We start from the raw sequence: 25150 nt of genomic DNA on the forward strand, positions 1-25150 counted from the left end.
GTCATAGTATAGCATGTCGAAAAATGTCATAGTATAGCATGTCGAAAAATGTCATAGTATAGCATGTCAAAAAATGTCATAGTATAGCATGTCGAAAAAGTCATAGTATAGTATAGCATATAAAAAAAACGTCATGAAAAAGTCATAGTATAGCATGTCGAAAAAAGCGATTAAAAAAAGCCATAGTGTAGTATGTCGAAAAAAGTCATAGTATAATATGTCGGAAAAAGTCATAGTATAGTATAGTATGTCCAATAAAAGTGATAAAAAGTTATGACTTATGAGTATAGCATGTCGAAAAAGTAATAGTATAGTATGTCGAAAAAGTCACAGTATAGTATGTCAAAAAAAGTCATCAGAAGTCATAGTATAGCATATCGAAAAAGTCATAGTATAGCTTGTCGAAAAAATTTATTAAAAATGTCATAGTATAGAATGTCGAAAAAGTCATAGTATAGTATGTCAAAAAAGTGATACAAAAGTCATAGTATATTACGTGAAATGTCTTAGTATAGCATGTCGAAAAAGTCATATTATATTATGTTTAAAAAAGTATAGCATGGAATGTCAAAAAAAATTATAGTATGTTGAAAAAAAATGATAAAAAAGTCATAGTATAGCATGTTGAAAAAAGTATAGCATAGAATGTAAAAAAAGTCATAGTATAGCATGTTGAAAAAAGTCTATTAATCTCTCCCCCCAGGACTGAACCCTGAAACAGCTTTTGCATTATATGGCGTGAACTACCCTCTACCCCAACTGTTCTACTGTTAAGGCAGTTCTCCTGGTGTATTTGACATCTTCATGTTCACTGCTAGACCTTAAAATTCATCTCACCTTTTGAACCTACGACCGTTGTGTTCTTAAAACCAGCATTCGCCTTAGGTGCCACTGCTCTACTTTTGGGATTGTTCTCATGGCCTATTTGACATCTTCATGTTCTCTATTAGACCTTAAAAAGGATTGCAGCTCTTGAGGTTTGAACCCACAACTCTTCAGTTGTTGAAACCAGCTTTCACCTTATGAGCCACTAACTACCCTCCAGCCCAACTTCTCTACATTTGCAATGCTTCTCCTGACACATTTGACATATTCATGTTCACTGTTAGACCTTTAAATTGATCACACGACCATTGTGTTCTTAAAACCAGCTTTCACCTTATGAGCCACTAACTACCCTCCAGCCCAACTTCTCTACTCTTGAGACTGTTCATAGAGTAGAGAAGTTGTAAAAAGTCATAGTAAAGCATATCGAAAAAGTCTTAGTATAGCATGTCGAAAAAGTCAGTGTATAGTATGTCGAAAAAAAGTGATTAAAGTCATAGTATAGCATGTCGAAGAAAAGTGATAAAAAAGTCATAGTATAGATGTTGAAAAAGTCATAATATAGTATGTCAAAAAAGTATAAGCATAGAATGTCAAAAATGTCAAAGTATAGCATGTTGAATAGTATAGTATGTTGACAAAAGTGATAAAAAAGGTCATAGTATAGCATGTCAAAGAAAAGTGATAAAAAAGTCATAGTATAGCATGTCGAAAAAGTCATAACATAGTATGTCAAAAAAGTCATAGTAATGCATGTCGAAAAAAATTTGAAAAAAGTCATAGTAATGCATGTCGAAAAAAAATTATAAAAAAGTCATAGTATAGTACGTCGGAAAAAAAAATCATAGTATAGCACGTCGAAAAAGTCATAACATAGTATGTCGAAAAAAGTCATTAAAAAGTAATAATGTAGTATGTCATAAAAAAGTCATATTATGCTATGTCATAATATAGTATATCATAAAAAGTCACAAAAAAGTCAGTGTAGTATATCATGAAAAGTCATAGGGTGTCGTTAATTTTTTTATGAAATACTATACAATGTTTTTTCACTTCATGAAATTTGATAACAAAAAAAGCTGAAAATTGTGAGCCTTATCCTTTAAACTCTACACACATTGTTCTTCACCTGCTGCTCTTAAAAGTCTCTCATACAGACCCCATGCTGTCCTCTTTCCGCCAGGAGAGAAGACACAGGTTTCGTAGAAGAATCTTCAAAGCTCTGTACTATTGAGGAACAGACTCTGGTTAGTAATTGCATCCACTAGGCTCCTGTTCTCCCTACTTTATCATATTGTGACACCTGTTTAAGCATAGTGAAGTTAAAAAAAAAAAAGAAAATCAATCTCTTCTATGCTATTTTCATTCTGCAATTTAAAGCTCTTTTACTTACTCTAAAACAAACTACACAACTACACTTTGTTTCCTTATCCCCTTCAATTGTGTGGGTTGATTTGTAGATTTATTAAAGATTTGTCTCATGTCTCTATTTTTTCTCCTCCAGTCTGGTGCAATTGATCCCAGTTCAGGTCTCCTGGAGGAGACAGCCGGTGACTCCACAGTGCCCATAGTGTCAGAAATGAGAGAAAGTGGTTCTCTGGAGCTGGAACCTTCTGTCTCAGTAGAGAGCCCTAAAGAACCAGAGCGAGCAGCCACCATGCCTATGGAGATTGTTAGAGCCCAGACGGTGCTGCAGGAGGGCATGTTGGGCCGCAAACACGATTTGGAGGGTTCAGGAAAGAAGGCATCAAATAGGTAGATCATTTCTTTAAAGATTTTTTTAGGCCTTTATTTTCACAGGAGAGATGAAGACATGAAAGGGGAGAGAGAGGGGGGATGACATGCAGCAAAGGGCCGTAGGTCGGAGTCAAACCCGCAGCGTTGAGGAGTAAACCTCTATATATGTGCGCCTGCTCTAGCAACTGAGCTAACCCAGCCACAGATCATTTCTTTATTAGGAAATCTATCAGCACACTTGAAAACTTGCTCACCTTCTTTAATTAATCACAGGGAACATCAAGTCTGCATATTTTTTATTTTTGTTTTATTGAGGTTACCTCACATATTGCACTCACCCAAACAGCAATACAACACAACAAAAATGCAACATTGACAAAAATAAATCAGGGTTCATTCTACAACTCAAGCAAGTTTCAAGTCTTAATTAGTAATCTCTAATTGTAGTGGCATTGTAGTAAAAAAAAACCATCTTGAAATCTACAATTGTATAGCATGCATTCAAAACATGCATGTTATATGTTTATGTATTTAACGAGCTAGAGATTACACAAACTTTGGTGCAGTCCTTTTTAGACAGCATGTGGTTTGGGGGAAAAAGTAAAAAAGTTAGTTTTTTTTATAGTTTCAGTAATTTTGAGTTTTTTTACATAAACATTAGTAATACCAGAACATAATAACCATCTACTTATCAAGTTAAAAGTGTAGATAATGATGTGAAGCCATCTTTTTTAGCCACCTGATTGTAAGATGGTTAAGCATGTGTTTTAACATAAAAATTCAAGCTGCTATAAGTCAGTTTGTTAATACACAAGCAACACAATAAGTACCTACAACGTGACTGCTGTTTTACAGATAATCTGTCTGTGTTCTTCTTAACAAAGACACAACTATTTACAGTTGTTACAGAGCCGTGAGCTACTCCAACTGCTCTCCTTATTGCTCATTAACTGAATTAAGTCTTCATTGAGTGGTGATGTTGTTGTGACTCTCGTAATTGTGATTCAATTTATGCATTTATTTATTATTATTGCCGGAAATCAGCAACATGATCAATATTTAAGCCTTCCGTTTTCAACCCCTCCTCTTCCTCCAAGGTCCTGGAACAACTTGTACTGTGTGCTGAAGCCAGGTCAGCTCTCAGCCTATAAGGATGCCAAGAGTTTTGGCCATGGGGTGACATATCCCCTCAATAACGCCAGCTGGGAGATCCTCACCAACTACAAGAAAAAGAAGCACGTCTCTAAACTACGGTGAGAATTCTTAGAGAATCTGTTTTGGGGAAACTAGTTTAGTCTTTACTTTAGTCAAAAGATCAAAATAGAAGATACTGTATAGGCTACGTTGTTGTTGCAATGTATTCCTCCTCACAATACATTTTAACTTCACTTTCCTTTCCCTCTCTCAGTCTTGAAGACGGCAATGAATATTTGTTCCAGTGTAAGGATGAGGTGAGTTTATAAACCATTGAGGGATAACACAATTAAAAACTTTCAACGTATCACACGAGACTGGAGACTTCTGGACTGGGGCATGTTATTACATGATCTTTGACCCTAAGTGACAGGGTGTAATGTTGCATATGGTTCATACATATTTACATTTAATTTAAAAAGCTGTTTTAGTTGACATGTCTGCCCATGTTTAAGTAATCTGGCAACCTTATTTATGTAAGTGGCCCACATTAAAACCCTACAAGGTTGGCGCTGTCGCCTGCGAGAAGAAAAACACGTGCTTCGTATGTCTTATTTAATATCTCCAGATCAATACAGTGTAGAGACTTACTTTCTTTTTGTTTAGAAGCAGAGAAATGCGCCGTTTCAACGAGGTCCTCTGACAGTTGTAGGCTACCCAGAAGCTTTTTTAATCCATCATGGAATTGCAGTTTATGTATGTCTTTGTAACATACATGCTTCGCAACCTTTGGACCCATCGTTTCGCCGTAGAGCAGAGCAGAAGTGTTAGCAGAAAGATAGCCCTTTCTAAAGAGGTCTTCTGTGTCTTCGTAGCCCTTCCAGAAGCTTAGAAATCCGGCCGGGAAGACGGGGACTTTTTTGGAGACTGCACAATTATTCCAGAGCAATAAATCCACAATTTTGTATCCAAAAAAACCAATGTCTTCGTGTAACTCGGCTGCCATCTTTGAAAAGGGCATTTTGACTGACAGCTGGCTTGTGCAATCACATCAAGTCATTTGGGGGAAAAACCTAAATAGTTTTATATTTTTGTTAGATACAGAGTTTGTTTCTGTTTCCCCTGATTGCCAACACTTGGGAGAACAAAGTTCTCTGTGAAATTTCAATACATTTCAGTGAGATTCCATTTCCGTTTAGTCTTTTCTTTTAAAGTCATATAACAACGTATACATTGGTGTGGCAACCATGCAGCATGCATATCCTGACAGCCCAGGTTCTCCTGAAATAAATGATGTCTATAACTTGATTGTGCATAACAATGTTGATACAAGCATTATTACACAAGGAGACCAGGTGAACCAAATATGAAAAAGGACTGATGAGGTTATCGTCACGTTTCCATCTGTTTCACCATCAGTTAGCGAGACTACCCTACAGGGATCATTAAGGTTCACAAGATTTATTTTTTTTAACAGCAAAGTAGTTTTCATCTATATTGACCCCGATTCAGCCTCAAAATCACATTATTTCATTTTTATCGCTAAATGCGTGAACCACTTCCACTTTTTAATTTACTCAAATAGACCAAGAGACAAAAACACACACTGCCTCTCTAGAGGTGGACTTCCCTTTGTAAGCCTCTGTGGTGTGTTTTTGTGTTTAATTTTAGGAGGAGCTCCAGCGTTGGAGCCAGGCAATGGAGAAGGCCTTTCAGCCCCTGGCAGTGGAGGAGGCGTCTGGGCCCTCAGGGGCCAAAACTCACAGCCTGCCCCCTCCCTCCTCTTCAACTGCCCTCCCTGAGCCCAGCTCTGCCAAGAAAGACAAGCAGAAGAAGTTCAGTCGCCTTGCCAAGAAGAAGTGAAAGGAGATGGGGAGGCCATTGGGAGGGGGGGGGTTGCCTTGGCAACCTGGAAAGAGAAAGTAATATTTGTGTACAATCAGTCAAAGCGAGCTTTTCAATCACTAGATTTTTTATATTATTTTGTGAGAATTAACATAATATTGTAGTTTAGGTTAAAGCCATCACTATTTTGCCTGTATTTAAGCCAGTGTATCAATGCAAAAGGTCCACTTTTTGCTTTGTGTTCTTTTTAACAAATGCCAAATTCAAAGCAGTTAAATGAAAGCACAGGAATGCTCCTTTCACACTCAACCAAAGAATGTTTGTAAAACTTTTCTTTTGTTGCTTTTGCTGCAATTTTTGCTTTACTACGGCATGCTTTGATATAGCCATGTACAATATGAAGGCCTGTAATGAACATAGGGTGACTCAAGAGTACTAAGGAGTACTTTTATTAATCTGCCTTATACAATGGTTGTGAACTGTAATACTGTGCTGTTTGAATTTGGAGCACTAAATGCTACTAATAGAACCAGAGTGATTTTAACTTTAGCTTTTAAAAGCTTTGTAAATGCGGTGTAAAGACTTGGTGATGAGCAAACCGTAGCACAGTGCTGTACAGTGCACACACACCGAGTGTAATTGCAGGCATGCAAACTAAATGCTCTATGCACTGTGAAGGGTTCAACTGTTGAGATTTTAAATTGATGACGTACAAGCAGTCATGAGACACAATTGGTCAGTTTTGAATATAGATCTAGTCAGGTCGTATTCTCCACTGAAACTGTGCTAGTAGTTATTTCTGTGAACTTGAAATATATTCAACACTTAAGTATTAAACCCTAAATTTCATATCTATTCATTACCATATATACATATACAGTATATATATATATATATATATCTACAGATGCATGAAGTATGCTTTACGTTAGTTTGATATGGTGCTATTGTGATATTCTTAAACCTTCAGTCAAGACCAACTTGACCTGCCTTATTTGTCTTCAACTTTGGCTTGTAGGGACAGACATATTAAATAGATTTCTGTTAGCATATATCTGAGGGGTGTTTCATAAGAAAAGCAGGTCTTATCAAACTGAACCACGATTTATGTTTCCTCAAGTCAAGTCGGGTTTATTTTAAAACACAGACCCAAGACATGAAGCACTGATAACAAGGAAACAGACATGTAAAAACAAAACCGCGATGTTTGCGGCCACAGAGCAGCACATATTCTACATAATACGGAGTAAAATATTACAGCAAAAATGAACATAACCACTCCCAGACTCAAGTTAATTGCAGTGCCCTACTTGTAATAATGAATTTACGGGTTCAAGTCCTGTGCGAGTAACATGAACATTCTTTGTATAATAAGTGCTAAAAATATAAGATGGAAAATACCATTCAACAACTTTGAAATATACAAAACCCCAGCCAGGTAATTTATTTTATAGGATACATAGCATTTTTAGAAACTAAAGTTATCCACCAGGTGGATTTTTTTTGGTTTGGACAAGTGAAATAACAGCCTCTATATGATAAAATAACTATTCAAAATGCAAGAGGCAGGCAGCCAAACATAAGGTGTTTAAACAGACATTTAAAGAGAAAAACAAATGGTGAAAATGCTGCTTATTATGCAGCTACACTTTTTTTTTTAAATTGCAGTGCTGATTATTTGTTAACACTGGTTAAGTTAAGCCTGGAAACTAACCTGACCAAAACCAGGCTAGGTCAGACTTATTTAAATCTCATATGAAGAAGATAGGCCTGACTTGCTGAAATAAGCCATACATAATTGGTAATCTCAGGTTATGAAACACCCCTCTGATCTCACAAACTAGATTTTATTTACTAGAAATGTTGAGTGTCAAATTAAAGCCAACTAGAATCTAAACCAGGTGTTTTTTGTAAAAGCAGAAAAAGAGCCTGGACCATTATTCAACCAGTTTTACAGTACCAGCCAAAGTCTAGGACAAGCTGTGGGTCAGATGACTCTTGACTGCTTTTCCAAACCACACAACAGGACCAGGCATGCTCTTTTATCTAAAGGCAAGGATCATACAGTAGCAGTATGGAGCTGAGGGAACGGGTCTTTAATATGAATGTAAAGGAGGAAAAGAAGTAGGTGAGAATTTGGTACATTTCAACAATAAAGCCATTATAGAATAAGAAATTCTAATCAATATTCACATACAGGGAATATGGAGTATATACAGTATATGAAAATGCATTTATAGATGTTAATTTGTCCCCAGAATGGTGACTCACACATACACTCTCCCACTGCCGTCTTGCCTTGTACTGTGGGCTCTGTCCCTGAACTACTATCCAACTCAAGTGACCTCAATGAACTGATGGAAGTCAGGTGTAGAAAGATAAACGAGAGACTGTTCAGCTCAAGAGGAAATATGGTAGCATTATGATGATATGTCTAGATTATTTACGTTATAAATGAACAAATTATTTATTACATCTATGATCTTGTGGCTGTCTAAACAAGAAATACAGATATTCTTCTGTATGCAGAGGGCCAGAAGAACATTACTTCTATGCTACTAGTACCAGTAGTCCAATCTTTCTGTTATAAATGCACCTCGAAATGGTTCGGTAAACTTGCATCACACATGTACTCAGTCTTGTTTTTATTGGTCACTATATCCACAGTAACAGACACTTCCTACTCGGTCACCTCAATCCACTTTGTTTAGTCTTCCACTCCTTCCTACCTGCCTTTTCTGTTCAGTGGTTTTTAATCTGCATTTTGTACTCTCTACCTATGTAAAATATCCAAAAATGTTGACATACATTTTGAGAGAATAAACTTTAAAATAAACTCCTGAAACTATACAGTTTGTTTATTTATTGGCATTCCTATCTCCTTTGTTTAATTTCAAAATTTCATTCTACATGTTTATACATTGAAAATGTGCAATGAAATGAATTTCAGAATAGATTTATTGAATACAAACAATTTAATAGAGGCAGGTGTAAAACAAAATGCATTTTTACTTTGTTGAAAAGTCATCTGCTAACCAAGCTAATTTCAGATAAGGAGAGCTGCATATTAACATATTCAAAAACCGGTCACATTCCAGTGGCTGTTGATAAAACAATGGATAAACAGCCTTAAGACAGCGAGTCAGCCTTAGGCTAGACCAATTAGATCTCAGCTGACAAGTAGCAGGCTGAGGAAGATCATTTATAGCAACACAAAGCCCTGAATAACAGTTCATTTCAATCTTTACAAACTCAATAGGTGTATGCCTGCAGCAGAGCATACCCATTATCATTTTTCCTCAAAACAAATAAGCTGGAAGATGCATACGAGAGATATTTTGAGAATAATGTATTACTTTATCATTAGCCAATTTTCCACAGCAAGGCATTAACAGAGCCCACCAGGACTTATTCCGCTTCTATGCTTACCCCTGAAACATCATTCATTTACATGTATACTTTTGCATCCTGTTGCCTGCAGTAATTTCTCAGCCTGGCTACGGCTTTGACAAAACAAATTATCAGATATTATCATTTTACTGCAGCTCTGCGGTGGAAACTGGCTATTTACATAAACAAGAGGAGCAGCTTGTGATACAATGGTTGTTAGAACACAATCATGGATCACCTATAAGGCATTGACAGGGGTCCTGCACATTCTGCCATTTCTAAATTACTTTTTTCGAGACTAATTTCTTTAAGTTTCAAACATCCTAGGTTGTTTTCATTATGACAAAACTGCTGCTTATGCCATAATGACAATGACCTAGTGAGCCAATGTGAGACATTGTATTTAATTAAAGAATGTACAGCAGTGTGTTTTAGAAATTAGTTTTCATACTTTTACAAACTGAAAATATCAGACTTGAGGCAATTAATTTTTCCGCACATTATTAGACTTGTGTAGGAACCCTGCATAGGCTAGCATGTCTCCTCTTGGGTGCTATAAATCTCTATTATCCAGGAGGTGACAAAGAAAGAGGAGCGAAATTAGATTAACAGAATGACTACAGGCAGATAATTTCAACGGCTACAATATGTTTCAGTATTTACATCAACACTAAGGCAAGAGTGAAAAAACCCGCAAGAGACACTAAATATTAAGTACAGCAGTTGATTCACTGATGCCAAATCTACTGTTATTCATCCACTGTTATGTTTCACATATTCAGTGTTATTCTAAAATAAACCAGATGCTTTGGAGGAGTTATTGATGAACTTCACTCACGATGCTTACTGACCCTCCTTCACATTTGAAGGACAAGTGATTACTAGTATATATTAAATTTCTAACACCAGTTCAGTGTCTCACAATTTTCTTACGACATTGACTTCTCATCATTCAGAAAAAATAAAAAATAAAATAAAAAACATTAACTGCTATCATTTAGGTGTAGGTGCTTTGAATTCCAGCATGAAAGGATTTGCCATGACTCACTCCAAAGCACAATGGTTTATATTTTTTGTGAAATAGCTTTTACATCTGAAATGGCATAAATGACATGAGAACAAAGTGTTAAAAACCACAACTTTATTCGCAAGTCATTTCTGCTTGATAAAGTAATTAAATAAGCACATCGTCTCAATCATTTTAAATGTACACATTAAACTGATAAGAATTTGAGTAAGATGCATTAGTTTCAAATTCAATGTTTTATCATGGAAACTAGATGCTGTATCAAGATAGGACCAACAGGGGGTGACACATTAATTAATGCAGTGCTGAAAACCACTAAAAGACAGCTAATGAGCATGTATCCATGACCTCATACATGAGCTCATCCATACAAACTAGAGATGCACAAAGACAAAGTGAGGTCATAGTTCTTGACTTGAAAGGGGAAAAAAAAAAAAGAGAAATTAAAAAAATATGAGAGCAAAGCAGCTGACCTGTGCTACTTCCCTTCCTGTGAATGTTGAGATTTGATACAACAGGCCTGGTGCATATTTGGTATCGAACAGCAGTGATAGGCAGTCCGTCACTTCCTCTATGGTGCAGTTTCTGATGCCCTTGCTGCTTCTTAAAGTCCAGCGTGACTATAAATGCATGTTTCATTTGCAATTTCAAATTTTTAAATTTAAAAAAATATTTGTGTAGTCTACCTACATCTTAGTGCAATATAAGGCTAGCACACTGATGGCAAAAGATATTCTTCCTGACTGAATTTCTTTTTTTTATGTTAAAGAGATGTGTTTGTGCATGTATATGCAGTGTGTGTATGAGTGTGGCGACAGAGGCTCAAGGTTGATAGATAAAACTGGCAGAAGCAGGGTTCCTTGTCTACTTGAGGAGCTTGTTGGCTCGCTGGTTCGCTTCATCAATACGAAGCCTGTTCATTTCCGCCTGAAAGAAAGCAAAGAAAACGGGTGAGAAAGGGTTGCTATACAAATATTCACCCTTTTTCAGCAATTCATTGACTTTAAATTCAAGGTTCCCTGTGGAGTTTTTGAACTCTAGTGCTATTGAGCAGGTTTTGTTTTTTTAATGAGTGGGTCCCTGTTTTGTTTGTCTATGCACAAGGTTGCAAATGCACACGGGTGAGTCCTGCCAAAGGTTTGTATTCCACACTATTCCACTGATATACAGGTGGAGGTAATGCACCAATATGTGCAGCAGTGCACCAACAAAGACAGGATATGAGCAAGACTGCTACAAAGTGAACATGGCTGTAAATGCAGGATTCCATTTCAGCTTTGGAAATGCTTTATTAAATGGATTTAACATGTTTGTCCTACCGCACCATAATGCAATGTGTGTGTAACCTTGAGACCTTACAAACATGTTGAATGCATTTCCTTTCCTCTTTTGCAAAGCTGATCAAAAAAAATATTGAAAATCCTGTGTTATTTCCATCCATGTTTGCAAAGTCTTCTTCCTTCCGCATTACTGTCAATCAACTGTCCATCAGTGGAACAGCAACAAACCATTGAGATAGATAGATAGATACTTTATTCATCCCGAGGGAAATTTTAGGCATCCAGTAGACCAGTAAACCATAACACAACAAACACACATATCTCACATACATAAAAATCACTCACAGAAATTTAAAGAGTTAACAATTTGTGAAGTGATTACAAAAGGTCTGGTATGGACTGACCATGTGATGCAATGACCATGATAAGGTGCTATGGTAGAGTGTGTGCAATGGTGGTAGCGCAAAAGTGAACAGTGCAGGGATTGAACAGTGCAATAGCTTATTAGAACAGTGCAATAGCTTATTATTGGCAGGTATGTGTCACGTTGCTTGTGCATGCAAGAAAAAAAAAAAAGAGAGTGGGTGTTTTTCTACCAAATTTTAGGACATGTAATTTGGGGAATCAGGGAATCAGTAAGTTGGGGCTGACAGAACCAGCTAAAGAAGTGTGATCAAACAAAAGAAAGAAAAACAGAACAAAACAATTGCATCTTACCTTGCTAGAGATGTTGTCAATATGTTTGTTCTGCTGGTCTATCTCATTGCCCATGTCCAGAGCCATAGTTTTCAGGTTGCCAACGATGCTGCCCACCGCTTCCAGATTCTCCTCCATTTCATCCTCTCGTGCATCGTTGGTTATCCTGTAGATGTAAAGTAAGTTTGTCCACATCTGACTCAACAACATGACTCAATCTATAATTTGTGACTAGCAGAATTGAAGACTTTTTATATCATTTCTAAATACACAACATTGTGGAAAAAGATTCTTAAGGAAGCAGAATGACCAGGACCCCCCACCTCTTGATGTACGGGCCTGAGGGCGCCGAGGTGTTCACCTGGCCAGCCTGGCCATTGTGAACGCCTGAGGGCTGCTTTGAGACTACTTTTGAGCCATTGGCGTCAACTTCCCCGTCAGCTCCTCTAATACCCCAGGTACGTTTGTATTGTGAATCATGCTCGATAGACGACACCCTGGGGGAAAACGGACAGTCAATACAAACCAGGAAATCTAGAGGCTTGAATAAAAACGAGAAGAACGTTAAACCTAAAATAAAACCACGTGGCCCTCTAAATAAAACGTCCACAAGAGGCTTATAAGGCTAGAAGTTCATTTATCGTAAGGAAGTTAAGATTCCCTACCTTATTTTATGGTACTCATCAAAGAATCCTCTTCTCCAATGTGAAAGCATTTTGGGGAGATTTGTTTTACCATGTTTAGAACCAGATATGATCTTACTATGCACACACACTGACACTGCATATGGATTTGGTTTGATGGACAGGGTTTTAACACAGAGTAGCACACCCGCCATGTTAAGAACTTGGTAGGAACCCTATCATGTTCTCTACTCGTTCATAAACCTTTGGAAATACTCACAAATTGTACACGCAATATTTTGACTATAAAATGTGCTTTTGACAAGGAAAGTTGTATTTTCTTAGGAGTGAGAGAGAACCGTTGGTTCTGGAAATATTTTCCCAGTTCTGTATTATAAATGAATTCATTTTTCTTTTTCTTTTAATGATATCCTCAGTGTGGCTTAACATAGAAACACAGGAATCTTCCGGATAATAGAACAATCCTATAGGTTCATGGAATGGACACAAATTTTAATTATTTCGACTTTGCGTCTGAGAAATCCTGCTTGTTTGGCATGGTGGACGTCTCTAAATACCACATTACCCATGAGCATCCGGTGCTGTTTCTATGGAGAACGCTCCAGGTAGAGGCGCGCATAAGGGCACTGTAGAAGTGCTCTGGGATTTTTACTACAGAACCAGACAGAACTCTTCCCACTTTACATAGCATAAACATTTAAACTTATCAAAAGTAACATATGCAAATGATCACAGACTTCAGCTGTTTTTTTTACAGCTTCCTATTCCATTTGTTCTATATTACTAATAGTTATCACTCTGCATTCATTTACAAACCAGCCACATACCTGCTCCATATTATCATGACACATACAAGCACAGCACACAAAAAGTAGAGAAAAGCATGAAAACACACAACAGGGATTTGGAGGCTTCAGCAGCTCTGAGTGTACAGTGTACCTGTTACAGGGGCAGACACAGAGGCCGCAGCACTTGGAGAGGTCCGTCAGGTTTTTCTCAGCCTGTCTCATGTCCTGGTTGATCTGGTCCAAGCCCTCGTCCACACGCCTCAGCTGCTCTGAAACACACACGCACACACACGCACACACACGCACACACACGTCAGACTCTCCTTTTCCGGATCTAGGCACATTTTATACATTCAAAGTTCTTATTATTTTTTATTTAATTGTTGTTTCACCTTTATTTATCATTTTTTAGACTAGATTAAATGTAAATTTAATGATCCCTAAATTGGGTCAATAACTGGGTCATTGCAGCAGCACAAAAAAAATAACCCAAAAAGAGAACATAATGCAGATAGTACAACAAATGGACATTTCAAAAACCGGGAACACATATTCTGGACAGAACTTACACATAGTCGCAGGCAAAAAATGAATACAATAACTGAAGATCATTTATGAACACTAGTTTGGCACATCAATATTTCGGGATGCACGTTACAGAAATGACTACCAATAAATTATTTTCAGGATTCTTCTGGCCAATACTGATGCACACTCAAACACAGATTTTGTTCCTGCTGTTATACTGCATCTGTGATGCTTGGTGCACATGTGTAAAAACACAGCTTTATTAGCACCTGTTCTGTTAACACAACATGATTTCTAACCAATTACTTCAACTAAAAAAATAAATAAATTAAAAAAAAAGTAACATTTCTTTGGGCATAATACTTTCAAACATGTTCGTCCTTGCCAATGTCTCTACATCAGACATCCTTGAGAGCTTCAACACAAACTTGCAACAACAACAAAAAAAAGCAATCTGATGCACCTTAGCGTGAAACATGTCATTTATAAATCATATCCAAAGATTACTATGGGTGACTCTTTAAACGTAACCATTAGCATTAAATCTTTGCCACAGACAAGGAGCAATGCAGCCGTGGAAACATCAGCATCAAAACATGTGGTGTTCATGTTGTATAGCTACCTCCTTGCTGGTCCAACATCACCATGGTGTTGACGCCAGTCTGTTTGCTCTGAAAACAAGGGTCACACAGAATTCAGAACCAATGAAAAGATGCCAGATTATGTATTAAGAAGAATGGAAGTAATAATCAGTAATGCATATTTAAGAGTTAATTAGGATACTGGCTTTGTACAGATTTTAAAAACATTCCTAGTTAAAATGTTCCTTATCCAGGTAAGGGACAATTGTAAACCAGGAGGTACCACATTCCGGTCATCAAAATCACAGCCACATGTGAGATGAGATTGTGCTTTTGTGTCAGTAACAGCAGCAAATTGTCAAAGGCTCACCTCCTCTGCCATCTGCAGCATCCTCCGGGTGCTTTCCAGTGACTGTGGAAGGAAAAAAAAAATTAAAAAAAAGGTGTCAGTGAATAAAAAGGAGGAGCAAGACAACAGAAAAGAGTCCAAAAAATTAACATAGAGAGATTTATCATTTTTTGTTTTAGTGAAAGAAAATCTACTTTTGATCGGTCTGATGTTGGTTAGTTTGATATTTCAGGCAGAAGAAACCATTTTCATCACACAATTGGTTTGTGGACTTGGCACCACCAGATGAGCAGTGCTAACGTGTATTTACCTATGACAAAAACCAAGTATATGCTGGTTTTATTTTGCAAAAGAAAATTGTGTTATTAATTGTATTATTCCAAATGGCATTTTGCATGAATAACAGACTACTAGATTTCAATTTAGCCTCCACAGTTAGCAAAGATTAGCGTTTATGCATCTCACACAAATTAGCACAGGAAGAACAATGAAGAACTCATCTGGCTGCTTGCTCGTTCTGTGCGATGTGTAAGTTTTAATTCCAGATGTTTTTCAGCAGCACTACCGGACTAACGACCGGACAGAACAAGTTACACATTGTTTCGATTAATAGTAATTAATCTGATCACACCACAACAGCGCATTATCCAATTTAACATCCAGTAATTTGGTTTTAGTGACCAGATCAGAGTTTCCTATCCTATAAGACAAACACAAGCTGGAAATCCTCACAATTGAGAACAAGGAAGAGGCATTTTTTGCATAGAAATATTTTTAACCATTTTAAAAATTAGTTAATTGTTTTAAGTAAATTTTGGTCAAATACAAGCAATTTGAATATGTCAATCTGGAAAATGTGTTGTGTCATTTTGACATGACATTTTAAAAGACCAAACCGTTAATCAAGAAACAGCTTAATTCCTTCCTTATTCCTTCCAATATGCCATATGCGATAACGTTGTTGAATATCACGATAACGATATTACTTGCGATATATAAACAGATATTAGTGTACTCAGTTCTGACTTTGCTGCTTTTAGTATTCTTCTAAAATACAACAAATTGCTTGTTGAATTTAAAAACAAATAAAAAGGAAATCATTTCTAACATTCTTTTATTGAACAAATTGAAGACTGAATTGAACATAAAAGGCACTACTTAAAAGAGAATGAGTTACATTTTAATTTGCAGTTTTTTTTACTGATATTTTATTTCAACTAACACAAAAAATCTCGTAGTGTCTATTGCGATATGTTGCAGCCTTTTGCGATATGTATATTGCGCTAGTTGATATTGCGATGGCAAAAAAAACCCAGATATATTGTGCAGCCCTAGTTTAGTTTGCATAATGTCTGGTTGGAGTTTACTTCATTTTGTCACACTACATACTATGACTCTCACTGATGACATGGGTACAGCTGGCACAAATGTTAATCTACAGCAAGACAGACAAAAACACACATGCACGCACAGAGACACAAAAGTTGACGGTGAACTGGAATGCAGTCAGTTCAGGTGAGTTATGCCTTTGTGTCTCTATTAATAGAAAGTGCTGTACAGAGAGCAGAGCATCAAAAACAGCAAAGCCCTGACTCAGTGACTCAGGGCACGACTCCATTGTTACCGTCACTAATGAACTGTTAACAAGAGGAAGTGGGGAACAGATTCCTCATTCTCTCTGTGTTATGTTTGCTCTGAATACATTAATCAGTGAAATGAGAAACAGACAAATACCGAATTGGCGGGATGTGTTGAGCTCAGCCAGGTTTTTGTTTACATAGCCAGAACAGAATAGGGTGGATAAACATTACGTTGTGACTTCTAAAATCCTTGAACTTGGCTAATTAAGCCCAAAATTGCTGTCTTAGCCAAATTTTCCAGATTGGGGTGTTGGGGGGAGGGAGAGAGGGAGAGAGAGAGAGAGAGATTTGAGATACAGACAATGGCGTGGTATTTTTATCTATTTTATTTGTTTGGGATGGCTTAAATGGGAGTACAGCTAGGCAAGGCACGTGCAGGTTCCAGCAAGCTACATGTAAGACCTTTATAAAACATACAATTCAAGTGTTATTCTACCACAAAAAGCATAAAACACACTATGGGTATTATCTGGCTGCAGAATACCAGGATGATGAGGACGTAGCACACAAACAATGCATTTAGGTAACTTTGACATGATGTTGATGAGTGTGGAAGCCATTTTTAACAACTGGACAACAGCCATAAAATGATAAGACAGATCGTGTTAAGGCTGCGACGCACCAACCCGATGACCAACCGTCGGCAGAAAAGGCAGTCGGACTGATCAGTTGGCCAAAAAAGTCCCCCGGAACACACCGAAGCGACGCCGACTTGAGCGTACGTTCTGCACGTGCGCAAGACGTAATACATCTCCGTAACAGCAGGCACCGCTAATCTGTATTGTTGCCCAAAAATGAAAACCAGCAGCTGATTGGACGAACGCATCACGTGGTTATGGCTTCTCCCCGACCATAATGGCGGCTCGTTCGGAATACGAGCTCGTATTTTACGAAAATAGTTCACCGAAACGTGTTTCTGAAACATTTTAAGCGAGAAATAGGCCATGCAGTTGCTGAATCGGTCTTCATTTCAGATCGACTAAGGTCAGTTTAAAAGATTTTCGTCAGATTTTGAGTAGCGTTCGTCACGCTCATCCTGCTCGTCATTTCTGGTAATTGGTCATTGAGTCCGACTGCCCACTGGCTGATTCAACAAGTCACCGACTGACGATGGTACGGAACACACCGAACAGACTCGAGTCACCGACCTCGCCAGACTGTCCGACGGACGATTATCGGGTTGGTGTGTCAGCGCCTTTAGCCTTCCTAAAAACAATCTTATCATAACAAATTCCGATGTTGCCCTGACACATTGCCAGCCATGCTCTGAGTGTTTGGAGTCTGAGTGGTTACCCATAGCCAGAGTGTGAAGTAGCATAAGGACCCTCCCATGCCCTGTCCCTTCTATGATCTGCTAAGTCAACCAGGCAGCAGCAAAAGGAGGAAAGAGAAAAAGAGACGTTAAGACAGAAAGCACACAAGAGGCAAAAAAAAGGTGGAAAAAACACACAGGCAATTAGTACAGTTACATTACAGGAAGGTGAAACAGCTACAAGCCCCGCTAGAGTAAGTTAATTTGCCTCCATTTGAATCAGATGGCTGGTCATATGATGCCCTGGAGTGCTGATGAAATAATGATCTCCTTGATAATAAAAACGCTTAGATATAGCTGACAACATTCAAACTGTCAAAACCACAGAGGGGAAAGGGAGCTATCAGGCTAAATTAGGCGTAAAGCCTCATACACTTCCTATTAATTCTTAGCTTAAAAATCAACTGTGAACGCAACGGATACAATTAGCCACCCGCAGCTCTCTCAATGCTACTGTAAATTTAAGAAATCCCAGGATTACATGTGTGTATGTTATTTTTTTCCCCTATTAATGCTTTCCGAGCTAAGCCAAAATGTGCAGTCTTCACAGCGTGGTCATGGCTAAAATCATTTCATCACAATACTGATTAATCTTGATTATTTTTCAATTATGGTTCAATCAAATATGTCAACAATACTAATGCAAAAATGACACGATAAAACTGAACATACATTTGATTGAGTGATTGCACTTTGGACATAAAAAGGAAAAGATCATACTCCCAATGTTGTCTGTACGTGTTAATTAGTGAGCTACAGGAGGTGGTGATTTTTTTTAACCTTTAGACTGAGTCAGGCTAGCCGTTTCCCTTTTGTTTTTAAACGTACAGACATTAGAGTGGTATTGAATCTCCCATCAAACTCTTCGCAAAAAAAAACAAAAAACAAGTGAGCGAAATGTCAAATGTGTAGCGTATGTGTATTAGTCTTTTTTGCCATGATTACTCCATCCAAAATCTCCCTTTTTAGTATCAAATATGAAAAAGGTGTCTGTTAAAAGTTGGCAGTTCCATCCTCCCTAGAGAACAACAGCTGTGGTCATCTTAAATTGGAATACTATGAATTCCAATGGTTTTCAGGGAGGTGTATTTTTTAAATAACTGTCTGGAGACCTATGTCATTTTGTAATTAACTATTAGGGAAATTGTGTTTCCTATAAAAGAAAAGCTCAATTTAAACCCAAGTATAAATTAATTTAATAGTGTAAACTTTATTCGTCATATACCTTGAGTTGTTTGCTTGCTTGTAAAATTTCGCATTTTTTGCATGTTCAGCTCCTCCTGTGTGCATTGACTGAAATACTCTAGCTTATGCTAGAAATTAATTGGAATTAATGAAAAAGGTACAAACCATCACCATCCACTTCCTCATTGCCCATCTGTATGCTCTATATGTTGCAAACACTCATTGCTTGCACGTTATGGCATTTGATACGGAAACAGTTTGGGCAGTATATCACTTTAAGGAAGTTTCATACTCATTCAAAGAGAATGAGACAATGACAGAAAGAGGAATGTGTGAGTGTGAGTGTGTGTATTGTGCGTGACTCAGTACCTCGTCCGTCACTTGGTTGGCCTTCATGGTCATCTGCTCCACAGTCATATCTTCCATGTTTCTGCTGTCCGGTTTGGAGGCTCCCCCCGTGGCACCGAACTCGATATTCTGCGGCCTGGAAGAGGGGCAGATTTCAAAAGGTCACATGAGAGGGCATCAATTATCATAAAGCTCTGTGACTGAAACAAATCTGAGACCTAGCTTTACTGTCGGCTAGGGCTCGGCGATATGGCCTTGCTCAAGGACACCTTGGCAGTGCCAGCAACCCTCCGGTTCCCAACCCAACTCCCTACGGACTGAGCTACTGCCACCCCCAAATGTAAATGTAAAGCATTGTCCAAATGACGATATATATATACACATACACACACATCGTCATATTGCCCAGCCCCACTTTAGGCTGTTGTTCTATGACCATACAAGACCAAAAGCAAAATACACTCCTGGCCAATGTCTGAAGTGAGTTAACAGGGAGAGGGAATATAGCATCATATTGATTATTGATTATCTGTCGGTCTCTACCAACTCCTGAGGGAAATATCTGGCTTGTTCTTTTAGGTTATGTACATAACAATCAATGATGTTGTCTCATGTCTCAAGCTACAACATATCATTATGCCATGGTATTACTCAGGGCTCACTACTGTAGAATATTTCTTCAGTGTGTAGCCAATCTTAAACATAAAGAAGACATTTTAAGGATCAAAACACTTGAACATGAACGTGTTGGTCATATGGAGAGGGAAGAAGGAGATGCAAAACCTAAACAAATCAAGCTCTTTTCCTTTTTCCTGCCTTGTGAGAATGTTTCTCTCTCAAGATTTGTTAAAAAGTTACGTGTAAAAAGCACTTTACTCTTATTGTTATAAGAAATGTTGAAAACGTCGGCCTTTCAAAAGAAGTTGTCTTTCAACAGTGCCCACAGATAATATGTACACTAAAAAAAATAAAATAAAATTAAAAAAAAGTGTTCAAGCTTCATCATCATCACATATCTTATACAATAACATTATAGGCTGGAAACCAATATCACCAATTGTAATTATTTATGCAACCACAATGATAGAGCCTACATGCTCACTAGTATCTTTATGGACTGGATACAGGGATTGTCAAACAGTAGAGGTGAAACATATGCGTACTTAATTGGCCGAAAGCACGGTGGAAGCTTTGCAAATACACTGTTGCTATGTGTAAAGAATTTAAATTAAGTGCATTAAAATGCAACAATGTTGTGTTAAAGACTGAATGCTTAAGAAGTCTCAGTGTCAGTTACTAAATCACAAAAGAAAAAAAGATACATCACTTATACTACTGATCTCATGGGACTTCCTGAAAATGAACTCCCACAGCTAATCACATTAGGACAGATTGAGTTGCATCCTTATTTGACAGCTCTATGCAGAATCGTTGATGCGTTGAGATTAAAATTCGGATTTCATGAGCTTGCACAACAACAACAACTGGACGGGCATGATGTCCGGAAGTGTCGCTGAGAAGCTTCTACGGTGAACCAGAAGCAGGAAGTGCTGGTCGTGGTTGGTCACGACCAGCCTCGCTGTGAAATTCAACATTTTCCTGTGCTTTAAGTTCATTTTTAAGTTTAGACAAAGCATAGAAAAGATAAAGGGATCACAATCAAATGCCCTTGTGTGTAAGAGCAGGACTAGGCCTATAATAGGAGAAAAATAGAAAAAGGGTAATCCCGACAGTACACGTTGTAAACGACGCTGGTTTCTCATGAACACAACTAGACTGAGAGGCGAAAGAAGACAGACCTTGAGTGATAAGTGTGGTTTCACTTTGTTTTTCTTCCATACATTCTGATCACAACATGAGCTAGGGCTGCCTTGCAGAATGGTTTAGCAGAAACAAATTCTAATCCAAACAATATCTGAACTGTGCATAATTGACTGTTATGCAGCTCAGCGTCACAGGACGCAATGAAATGACTAGTGTAATGGCAGCCTCAGACAGTCTTCTTTGGTGCACAAGGTAACATGAGATCAAGATTATCGTAAGCGAGACTTTATCTGGTTTTCTGTGATGTAGAAACACTGCACTTTCAAGGACAGAATAAATACAAAGCTCTCTGCCTTTTTTTCCCTACCAAAGATATTATTTAGGAAACAGCTGTATGCCCTTTTCCTTTTCTTCCTATCCTGTCATCCTCTTTTCATTTAAAGTTCAAGTGGTGTTTTTTTTTTTTTTTTTTTTTTTTTAAATAACCCCTGAACTTTAAGTTCCCTTTCAAACCTGCAGCAGCTAAACATCCTGAGTTAAAAAAGACAGGGGAAATGGATAGTCTACTTGGCAAACAGTTCGGAGGATTTAACGTTGTTGACTCTGCATTTTTGGGAAAGAGGGCTCTTGGTTCACACAGGCTTGACTGTTTTTTTTTTTACTAATGTGAGTTTACAACTGTAACACTGAAGGAGTACTCATTCACACACTTTTTTGAAATACCAAGCCACAACAAGAACAGATGAACATGTCAACACTAAACGATCCATTACATGTGCCAGTAAAGCGAACCTCTGTATAGCTATTGATTTATCCTCATGGCACTGTGATGAGAAGGTTACACGCACCGAAGCCACACATGGGTAAACACTAGATTTTGTTTTTGTTCCCTGTGCAATGTGAGCCTATGATCACATGACAGTAAACTCTATATTTTCACACCTCACACTCGATAACAACACAGGACTGTGACACCACTCTCCATGTGTTCAGAGCCACAGAAAGAATAATTAACAAGCCTAAAAAGGACATACCCATTCATGTTGCAGTTTCTTCACAGCACCTACACTAAGTGTCTTAACACAATAGCTCCTAGGGGGAAACATATTTCTTGTTCTTCTACCCAAACCTGTTCCTCCAGATCTGACTGCAGCACACACTGACGTTTTTTGTTATTCCCAATCATGTTATGTTCATTGATCTATTTTATATTGAAATATAGAGGCTATTTTTTTTTCCAACAGTTTTTCCTATATCCTGTCCTCAATGATGACAAGACATTTATTTTGGTTAGCCTAAGGGTGAAATGTTTTGGGCAGGTTGGTTTACTGATAATGCTGACCTGTGTACAATAACAAACAGCAAGAGGGCCAATTACATCATGTTGTATAGACAAAACATAAAACATAACTTTTTATTTCTTTCACAACATAAAGTATACAAACAAGCGTCGCCAATCATGCTTGATTTAATAGGAGAAAATACGACCTATTGCTAATCATTTCCGTTGTTACATTTTAAATAGGTGCAATTACATAGTGCTGTATCCACACATTCTGACCTTGGTTATCTCAAAAGCAGAGGAATAAAGTTAAGTGCTGAGCAACTATTTTTAACGAGAGTCACTTGATAAACAGGTGACGTTAGGCTGAATGAGAAACATGCAATGCAATGTAAATGCATTAAGTCTCCCACACCCAAGACTCAAAAGTTGTGGCTGTAAACTCCCCAAAATAACACTTTTAAACTGAATGAACAATAAAGTGTCGAATAGTTAAAGTAGATTAAAGTGTTCTTACATTGTCTGAAAAATTGCAGTAGGCTTGTAAGGATCGTAAACAGGCAGGATCCGTGGGCAACTCGGTAACCCAGCTAATGTGCTGCTAGCTTGCTAGTTCCGCTTTCCTGTTAACTAGCCACCTAACTCCACAACTCAAACAACTAACTTATGTTGAGAGGGAAAAGGCAGAGAGATACTTATCTAGGGAGTCAATACTTACAATTAACCCTCCTTGTTTTAAAAAACGAGCTCGTTACTCCTCCTTCTTTACGGTATGTCAACTTCGCACTTGTAACTCTTCTGGATTCCTTCAGTGGTTTCACCGTCTGGCTGTCCGAAGTGTGTTGGTTGGTGCATTTAAATGCTGTCGGAAATATTGCAACTAGACAGCCGAGTTTATATATATATATATATATATATATGTATATGTATATATAGTATATAGATATATATATATATATATATATATATATATATATATATATATATATATATATATATAAGGTAGTTCTCGAAACTCGGTAATAAACTAGGAAATCACATGTACATTTACTAAAGTACTGTACAATTTTGAGGAACTACTGTATCTGAGTATTTCCATTTTATGCTACTACTTTATACTCACTCTACTAATTCAGAGGCAAATATTATAGCCTACATTTATCTTCACTACATTATTTTAAAGCTTCAGTTACTATTTACTTAGCAGATTCAGATTGTTAATACATGATATGATTTCTGCTGCAGTAGTAGCACATTATACCAAGCTTTTTTATTTATTCATTACATGGGCGATTTTGTTTGAGCAGTGTATTATGGTCAAAGAAAGGAGCTTTCTATGAGAACGCGAACGCCGCACATGATCGTGCGCATGTCCTGTCATATGACTCCAGAGAAAAAGAGGCGCTGCTCATTTCCCCCACATGAGTGCAGCATTTACCCTTCACCCAGACCTCCCCCTCACCCCCCTTCCCCCTCTCCTCGGTATTTTACATGAAGACAGACTTCTGGATATTTCATAGTGTTTATAAGAGATGCTCTGAAATCTGAGCCTCTAGCATTGGATTTGCTGTGTATTTCTCCAAGTTTTATGGTTTAAACCACAAAAGCCCGTTCAAGGTGACTGCAAAGAGCCTGGGCAGACAACGTATCAACTGACAATGTCTAAAAAGCAAATGTTCTTTTCCCCCTATTTTCTTTGTTGGGTCACCTACAGCCTATACCTACAAGCTGAACATTTTGCAACAACTCCAAATTTGCACAAAGGGATGCTCCAGAGCTGCCCTCACCGAACTGCCTTTGGTGACTGAATGGTGCCCAGCTTTCTCTGCCCATGTATCTTTTATAGAGTCTACATAGCATACATTATTCAGCAATAACACATGGTCCATCTGGACTCCTGTGAGTGTGTGCCTATGCATGGGTGTGTGGTCCATAGTTAACTTTCCTGCTGTGCAATTTTACCATTTCACGCCACACCCAACCGTGCTTGAAGAGCTCAGAATTAGTATTTCCTCTGTAATTACAATGAAGGTATAAAGTGAGTGTGTTTTACTTAGGATGGTAAGGATGTGTGTGAGCGAGCGAGCGAGAGAGAGAGAGAGATAGAGAGAGAGAGAGGGGTGGAAGGAAGGAGGGAAGATAAAGAATAGAAAGTAGTGAGAGTAAGAGAGATAGATTAAGTAAATGTGTAATAGTGACTACAGATGGCACGTTCAGGATCAAGCTCTTTCATCATGCCGTTCCTCATTAATAGAGATGGGAGCGCTGCCCTAATTCTATAATTCCTGAATCATGCCAGTTAGTTGAATACGAGGAGGCAAACGTACAGGGGAGAGAGGAGAATAGATTAGCCTATAGCCTGATAATGTGTCTGTGAGAGCAGGAAATCATCAGACGAAGAGACAGAAAGAAAGAGGAAAAGAACGCAGAGGGGTCGCCATCTGTATTTCCTGGCTTTCCTTTTTGGTTGTTGCCAAAACCAACATCATACAGGCCAAATTTATTCTCGCCAATTATCCCCCCCACGTGAATGCCTGCCAATGAAAGTAGCTGAAATAATCAAGTGATTAATAATATCTAGAATAGAATACATGGGGATATAATAGTGTGTACTGTACTGTACGTACATGTGTGTCAGTGACATAGCCCAGATCACTAGTTTCCCATGATTCCAACGAGCACATCTGTTCAATTCGTCGTATCGCACACATCCGTCTTTCCTCTCACAAGGATTGAGACATGGGAAGGTTTTTGAGGCCTTGCTTGATCAGGTTTAATTTTATGTTACGCTAATT

At 37.9% G+C, this 25150-nt stretch overlaps 2 protein-coding genes across 7 annotated transcripts in view; one reads left to right on the forward strand and one right to left on the reverse strand.

The window, feature by feature from the left end:
- Positions 1–8391, forward strand: part of sptb (spectrin, beta, erythrocytic) — a 60012-nt gene extending 51621 nt beyond the window's left edge. For 3 of the 4 annotated variants that reach the window (XM_078276920.1, XM_078276921.1, XM_078276919.1), the window contains exons 33-37: positions 2009–2072; positions 2330–2580; positions 3660–3815; positions 3971–4013; positions 5368–8391. In XM_078276920.1, the coding sequence (XP_078133046.1) occupies positions 2009–2072; positions 2330–2580; positions 3660–3815; positions 3971–4013; positions 5368–5559 (706 nt within the window). In that variant the 3' untranslated portion in view covers positions 5560–8391. Of the gene's footprint in view, positions 1–1970; positions 2073–2329; positions 2581–3659; positions 3816–3970; positions 4014–5367 lie in introns of those variants that run through there. The other variant, XM_078276922.1, reaches the window with a different exon arrangement.
- A 90-nt stretch (positions 8392–8481) lies between these two features.
- On the reverse strand, positions 8482–23206 carry snap23.1 (synaptosome associated protein 23.1). 3 transcript variants are annotated; one of them, XM_078276925.1, is made up of 8 exons: positions 23074–23206; positions 19331–19445; positions 14846–14887; positions 14517–14565; positions 13518–13635; positions 12258–12431; positions 11956–12100; positions 8482–10885 (listed from the first exon to the last, which is right to left on the reverse strand). In XM_078276925.1, the coding sequence occupies exons 2-8, from the start codon at positions 19385–19387 to the stop codon at positions 10823–10825; spliced, it is 648 nt and encodes a 215-aa protein (XP_078133051.1). In that variant the 5' UTR covers positions 19388–19445; positions 23074–23206; the 3' UTR covers positions 8482–10822. The 3 variants fall into 3 exon arrangements, with proteins under 3 accessions (XP_078133051.1, XP_078133050.1, XP_078133049.1); XM_078276924.1 differs by lacking the exon at positions 23074–23206 and adding an exon at positions 22873–23048; XM_078276923.1 differs by lacking the exon at positions 23074–23206 and adding an exon at positions 22108–22161.
- Positions 23207–25150: the final 1944 nt, after the last annotated feature.

Source organism: Sander vitreus, chromosome 20, assembly GCF_031162955.1.
Source record: "Sander vitreus isolate 19-12246 chromosome 20, sanVit1, whole genome shotgun sequence".
Lineage (NCBI taxonomy): Eukaryota > Metazoa > Chordata > Actinopteri > Perciformes > Percidae > Sander > Sander vitreus.